Raw genomic sequence first — 7,350 nt, forward strand, 5'->3', positions numbered from 1 at the left:
GAGCAAGAAAAGATAAATGCCTTGTTACAAAAATTGGTGAGCAAAAATAAAGATCAATCGTAGGTGAGCAGTTGTCAAAAGATGTAGACCCATGCTTGGCAATTTTTGTAATTTTTTGTAGCTTTGCATATAGGTTCAGTGTTAATTTCCCTTGCTCACAAGGTCACTACCGAGAAATCTCTTCACATCACGAGCTATAGCGGGGGTTTTCTCGGGGGGGGGGGGGGGGGGGGGGGGGGGGGGTACGCTCTCTTTACATGATTTGGGGTGAAGTTGTGGATGCCCACGTTGTGAACTCAACACCTTGAATCTCTTATGGTTTCGAGCATCAACGCATGAAAATAAAAATGAAGTCGTAGCACCCGAACCAGAAGTCGACGAGGTGCACTGGTGAAGTGATTTTTGCTCTACACAATGTCGTGCACACACAAAGGGCAATAATGAGTAGTTTGGTAAAGGGCTAAGTCGGCCTTCCCTCCCCCTAAGCAACCGTGCCTACGGTTCTTTTCGACGAGCTTTCCCTTCGTCTTCTTCTCCAATCCTTCTCCACGGCTCATACACATGCAAAGCCTCTAAAAATAGGCCCACCCTTTGCTTTTAAAATAGCTCTAATACCAGTGTGAAGCCTTGGGCTCTGAAACCTATCTCTCCTCTTAGACTCTTATCCATTTTATAGGCAACCCCAGAGCTACGATTTCATACTAGACCCTTGTCCTATAAGCACGATTAAAAACTTGACCATGTCCTGTGCTCCCAAGGCACAGTCCACCCATGATGTGGCATGCTCATCTAGTTGCTCTCTTGATCCCCACTTCCTCCAAGCATGCAACCAATGGTTGGCATATTGAACAACAAATATCTTCTCCTCCCTGTGGCGTAGCTCATGTATGACTAGAAGCTCAACATGAATCTACACATTATTGGCTAGCTCTCTCCCACACACACCACTTTGATCAAATTGTGCACACGTCTAACCTAGAATCATCTTTGATATGATGAACGAGCCATAATAGGCTAGTAACATCTTTGAGGGTGTGGGAAGAGAGTGAAACGGAGGTGTGGGAAGAGAGTGCAAGTTAGAGAGAAAGTGAGAGTGTGACAATGCAAGTCAGAGTGTGGATGAGAGAGCAAGGGAGCAGAGCAAGTGAGTGGCCCAAGGAGAGTGTGACAACAAGTGAATGAGAAAGCAAGGCTCTCTATGCAAGCTTGCACTTGTGACTTTTTTCTAGGGAAGAGGTTCCCATGATGGGTTAGAGCCTGGGCAAAGAAAGAAAGAAGTTCTTTGTTTTCAAGATATCAATGGTGGGACCATCATCTCGCGTTGACTTGGTGAATAGTATAAAGTAGAACGGAATGGGAGATCTTCGTTACACTTGGGTGTTCTTTCATCACACTTGGTGTATGGTTGATTGGGTGACTATGGCATGCCATGTTTATGATCCAAGGGATAATGCTCATCCAAGGTTGCGGTACCTTTCAAGCTAATCACGGTTTCCTATTAAATTAATATGTAGAACCTCCTCACCATGTGAAATGAAGGAGAAGAATATGGAATTGCAATGCTTATTCTAGGAGCTTCTAAATGAAGTAATGACTAGGCAAAACTGCAAAATAAAAAATAAAAAATTTGGGCTTCATGGCAAACAAAGTGTAGGCAAAGTGGAATGTGATACCACATGTTTTCATTTGTTGCAAGGGGAATGTGATGGATGGTAGGGAGTGGGATACCTACCTATTTTCAATGGACTACCTATTTTACTAAGTACATAGTTGCATCATCTCAAAGTGATACACAAAGAGATGTGCAAAACATGGAGACAAGCACCGTCGAGGTCGTCTAATACAGCAAATGCAAATCTGGCTATAGTGTTGTTTACAACTGTCTACTTAAAGAAAGGAAACAAGCCAGATTCCCATATCCTTTGAATATTGTAAGACAAAAGGCCATTCTATCATGTTCTAAGCTTTGTCAATATCTCTTGGTAAATAAAAAGGGCTGATACATCTCCTTTGCGAATTCAATGTGTTCCCCAAGTGCAATGATGGCATCAAGGATATGTTTTCCCTTATTAAAGCGTTTTTGTTCTTTCTTAATCCAATGATGGAGATGATATTGCAAGCTAAGTGAAAGAACCTTGGCAAATATCTTGTAATCACAAGAAAGTAAAGTGATAGGTCTCCAATTATTGAGGTTATCTGTATCACCCCTCTTGTGAATGAGTTTGATAATCTTCGTGTTGGTTGTATGAGAAAGGTAGGTTTTGATGGATAGTGGACCGCCTCCCAAAGGGGTAGCAACTTAGGTGCTAGGAACACTAAATTCTAGAAGAATTTTAGAATTCTATAGGAAAGTCATCAAAGTCTGGGTCTTATTCTTCTTAAAGGCTTTAATGGCCGACTGATTTGTGACAGTGAGAAGGATGAATCTAGTCGCAAGGCAAAGGAGGGTGGGACTTGGAGACAATACAACTTCAAAATTCCTTGTGTGCTACAATTGTGTCCTCTAAGGGTGGATCAGAGGTTGCAAATGTATCTCTAAAATTCTTTTAGCAAACTCTGGATGATCCTCTTTAGGAAAGCTCACAAATTTTGTGATGCTCTTGCTGTGGAGAATATGGTCTCTTGGAATGCATTGATTAATATGCCCAACAAGGGCGGATGTAGGTTGTTTTCAACAAATGAAGAGCAAGGGCTTCTCTTACATTTTGAAGGCATGTAACAATATGCAAAACGTTGACATGGGAAAACAAATTCATGATGCCATAGTAGTCATGAGTTGTTGAAAAGTAACACCATGCTTTGAAAGGCCTTGGTCGATAGGTTTGCCGCAGTGTTTGGGAAGAATCATGTTTCCAAACATATAAAATTCCCTTCCTTGAATTTGCCACAAGGAAATTTTCGAAAATTAGGTTTATTTTGCAGGTTTTTACACTATTCTTCTCTTTTTTGGGGCGGAATTTCTCCTTTTTCCCTTGCCCTGAGCCATCATTTTTGAAATTAAAAAAGGCACGATATTAAGTTGAGACACATTTTTCCCGAACATTGGTTTGCCAAAAAAAAATGGTGTACTTTTGTAAGCATAAAAGGCTTGTAAGTTCTAACACGCTCAGTGTGCAATATGAAATCTCTTGAAATGTGCTTATTCCTCTAGCAAGGGCAGCAACTTCCAAATGTAGTCTGATTTGGTGTCTCGGTCATACAAGCTTGAATTCAAACCCTTTAAGACTAGCATCCGAAAACTCTTCTTTCAGCAGACCTTGATGTCGTGGGTTGCTGCAAACCTTAACGAAGATGCTATTCCCGCTCAAGGCATGCAGTCTCTCTGGATTGACGGCTGCTACAGCCCATCATGGGTTTGCGAGCTCAGCAGAAAATCAGCCTGCACACAAGGTGCCAAAACTGAGATTGATAAAGCGTTTCCTTTCCATGACAAGAGTGCTGCTCTTATCGCCTCACTCAGGGCTTGTGCTAAGTACAAAGATTTGGTCCGTGGCGGCAGAATACATGATGATATCGTCAGAAGAGGACTGATTGAGAATTGCTCTGATGCTCTCCTGACCATGTATGCGAAATGCGGTGCACTGAAAGTAGCGCAAGAGTTGCTTGACATGCATAACAGCAGGGATATCATTTCTTGGACTGCATTAATTGCAGGATATATCCGGCAGGGCCAGAGTTCCCATGCATTGAAGTGTTTTGAGCAGATGCGGCATGCAGGTATCTCTCCTGATGCAGTAACTTACACTTGTATCTTGAAAGCCTGTGGTAGGTTAAAAGCAATAGATCACGGGATGTTAATTCATGATGAGATCCTCAAGCAAGGCTTGGTGGGAGCGAACATAATTCTTGGCAATGCCCTCGTGGATATGTATGTCAAATGTAGTGCCCTTGATAAAGCAAAAGATGTGCTTGAGGAGCTTCCGTCTCGGGATGTTATCTCTTGGAGCACACTTATTGCTGGGTATGCTGAACATGGCCAGGGTATGCAGGCTCTTGAATGCCTTGATCGGATGAAACGTGAGGGTCTCTTGCCAAATTCCGTGACCTTCATCGGCATTCTGAAATCTTGTGGCATTATGGGAGCCATTGAAAAAGGAAAGCAGATTCATGATGAGATTGCAAGACAAGGTTTGCTTAAAAATGACCTGGTGCTTGGCACTGCTCTTGTGGACATGTATGCCAAGTGCAATGCCATTGAGAAAGCGGCACATGTCCTACAGAATCTACCTTCTCGCTCTGTTGTGACCTGGAATGCTCTTATCACGGGTTGTGTTCAACATGGCCAAGGTGAGAAAGCACTACACTATTTTGAGCAGATGCAGCTAGAGGGCATCTTTCCAAATGTTGTCACCTTCATGTGCGCCTTCAAAGCCTGTGGCATTATCAAAGCAGCTGATAAAGGGAAACGGATCTACAATGAGGTTTTGGAACAAGGGTTCTTGAGAGAACATGTTGCACTGGGTAGTGCTGTTGTGGATATGTACGTCAAGTGTGGTGATCTTGCAAGCGCACAAAGTATGCATGAAGAGTTGCCTGCTCGAGATGTTGTAGCTTGGAGTGCGCTAATTGCAGGTTATGTGCAAGAAGGGCTTGGCCAACAGGCACTTGATTGTTTTGAGCAAATGCAACATGAAGGTCTCATGGCCAATGCAGTGACCTTTTCTTCTGTTTTGAAGGCTTGTGGCATTGCAAGAGCACTTGACAAGGGGGAACACATACATGATGAGATTGCTGAACTAGGGCTGGTGGGAAAAGACATTGTGCTTGACAATAGCCTTGTGGATATGTATGCCAAGTGTGGTGCACTTGCTAAGGCACAAAGGGTGCTTGAGGAGCTTCCCCTTAGGAATACCATGACATGGAATGTACTTATTGCAGGGTATACCAAACACGGCCGAGGTGAGCAAGCACTGACCTTGTTTGAGCAGATGCTATGTGACGGTTGTCCTCCGGATGCAGTGACACTTTCATGTGTGCTCAGTGCATGCAGTCATATAGGTCTGGTAGAGGAGTGCTATACATATTTCAAGACCGTGACCACCAAGTATGAAGTGACACCAGCCTTGGAGCACTACACTTGCATGATTGATCTTTTAGGTCGTGCTGGGCACCTTGCGAAAGCTGCAGAAGTGATTCAAGGGGTGCAGTCGTCCGAACATTCTGTGCTTTGGCGAGCACTCTTGAGTGCTTGCCAAAAATGGGGAGATCTTGATGTTGGAAAATGGGCCTTTCAGCAAGCATTGCAGTTAGATGAAACTGATGGGGCAGTTTATGTCCTAATGGCTAGTATTTATGCAGCTGCTGGCCGTAAAGAAGATGCAAGGGAAATTGAATCAATGTTTGTGCGAGTGAAGCAAGGTAATAGACAGGCAATAAATGTTCGTTGAGTGCATATGTCGATACCTCTGCCAGGAACACAGTGGTGAATGAAACAAAGGCATTATCTGTATGGGTAGTTGCTAAATATCTAAACAACACTGGGCTGCAGGCTCTTTCTTAGCAATCACTTGCACAATTAAACAGTAATTTTACCACCATGTTAGAGGGTCGTCCTCAGCTTATGATGCAGTATGCAGACTACTAAACAAAGATGATCTATACATGCAGGTGCAACCATGCAACAAAAAACAAAAGAGGACTTTCAAGGATGCGAAGGTCCATAACTTTTTGAGTGGACATTGGTTGGGAGTGCCTGCATTGGGTCTTGGCAAGTTCTTCATGCTTTAATTCTAGAAGTTCGTTTCACCTGCCAAAAATGGACATGTTTAAGGGCTGCAAGGAAGGATATGTGCTACTCAAATTTCTGAAGGTTTGTTCATCACATGTGATCATTGTGTTAAGGACATGGAAGTATGGGGTTATCCTGACCCCTTGAGTCATCAGTTGACTGCCACATAAGGACACCTCTATGAGATGTTCTGATATGACATGATGAAAAAGGAACCTGAGGGCCTTATACCCTCGAATTGGTGAGTGCTGGAGAGAGCTTTTTGATCCTGTCACGCTCAGCCGCCTGCAACCCTATTGCAAAAATCCAGCCCCTCGTTTTCCCAGCTCTTGGCCAAGCGCTGCTGTACACACAATTTTGGTCGGTACTTGCCTAACAAAAGGGTAAGAGGGCAGTACTATGCTTTGAGTTCGTTGTATTAAAAAAAAAAACTGCAACGACCTGTCCTAGTATATAACATGTCTCACATTCAGATTTCTGCCCCCTTCTAACAAGCACCAAGGTGCTTGCCACAAATGATGACGGTCCCAAGCATCGTGTCTGAACTCGGAAGTGCGAAATGATGACAACAGCACAAGTGCAGCCTCCGAAGTTGCCTCCTTTGTCACAAAGATCAGTGGTAAATGGATGTTAGAGATGTGTTTTTTTTTGCTCTTATCCTAATCTTATAGAAGCAAATTAAAATTCTCCAAATTGAAAGCTTTTACTTGAGGTTTTCCCTTGGACTCATCTACAATGGTATCCTCTACCTGAGGTTCATCCTTGGACAGTTTATTTAGCGGTAGTAAGATGCTAAGGTTCACACTCTGACTCGTAGTCTGTGGTATCTACACTTGAGGGTTGCCCTTTGACACTACTCAGTGTATCATTTGAGCAACATTTGACTGAGGTTCACTCCTTTTTTTTTTTTGAGGAAATAGTGTTGAATAAATTAGATAAAAAGGAAAAGGACAAAAGCCCATAAGTTAGGATAGGGGCTATCCTAACCATGAGAGGAATGGCCAAATAAAAGGAGGAACATCAAAGAGAGTTACAACACTAAAGAGGATTAACAATGGCCTGTAGTCTCCAAGGTTCATAAAAGGACATAATGACAGGCCTCCATCTTTGCCCCTCAAATTTTTTTGCATTATTTAGCACATCAGCTGAAGCTGCATCATTAACCTCGCAATCTCTGACATGACACCCTAAAACTCTGAGCTAGGGGATAGCAGAAGAAGAGAAGGGGAGTACAAAAATTGCCTTGTTTCTTTCTAGCCAGATATGCCACAGGAAGGCCTCTCTGAGACATGTCCAGAGTGGGACATTAGTGAAGCTGCATTCTCTCAGCTGAAGAGCTCTCCAAGTAAGCTTGGATGGGTGTAGAGTTCAAGTTTTAAGGAGTTCATCTTTGAAGAAGATATTATGTTTGCAATTGATGAACAAGTGGGACAAAGACTCTTTATGAACCTTGCATCTTTTGCAGATACCATCAGAAATCTCGATTTGTTTTGCTTTTGCTCCTGTCCACAGACCTTGATGCAAAATGAGCCACATCAAACAACTATGCTTAATAGTCAGAGGGTAAGCCCATATACACTGAAATCCGTAAGACCATTGTTTTCCATTCCAAGCTAATCTCC

The 7,350-nt window shown here is 43.0% G+C and overlaps 1 protein-coding gene across 1 annotated transcript; it reads left to right on the forward strand.

Annotated features, from left to right (window-relative positions):
- Window positions 1–3,131: 3,131 nt before the first annotated feature.
- LOC147427101 (pentatricopeptide repeat-containing protein At2g33680-like) lies at window positions 3,132–6,386 on the forward strand. The gene has a single exon (XM_086498836.1). It carries the CDS (start codon window positions 3,261–3,263, stop codon window positions 5,385–5,387), a length of 2,127 nt encoding a protein of 708 aa, XP_086354962.1. The 5' UTR covers window positions 3,132–3,260; the 3' UTR covers window positions 5,388–6,386.
- Window positions 6,387–7,350: the final 964 nt, after the last annotated feature.

Source organism: Adiantum capillus-veneris, chromosome 24 (genome assembly GCF_014529385.1).
Source record: "Adiantum capillus-veneris isolate H3 chromosome 24, ASM1452938v2, whole genome shotgun sequence".
NCBI classification, from domain to species: domain Eukaryota; kingdom Viridiplantae; phylum Streptophyta; class Polypodiopsida; order Polypodiales; family Pteridaceae; genus Adiantum; species Adiantum capillus-veneris.

Bases quoted from the DNA above. Each gene is read 5' to 3' on its own strand.
- LOC147427101 (XM_086498836.1), top strand. From the start codon at position 3,261: ATGTCGTGGGTTGCTGCAAACCTTAACGAAGATGCTATTCCCGCTCAA.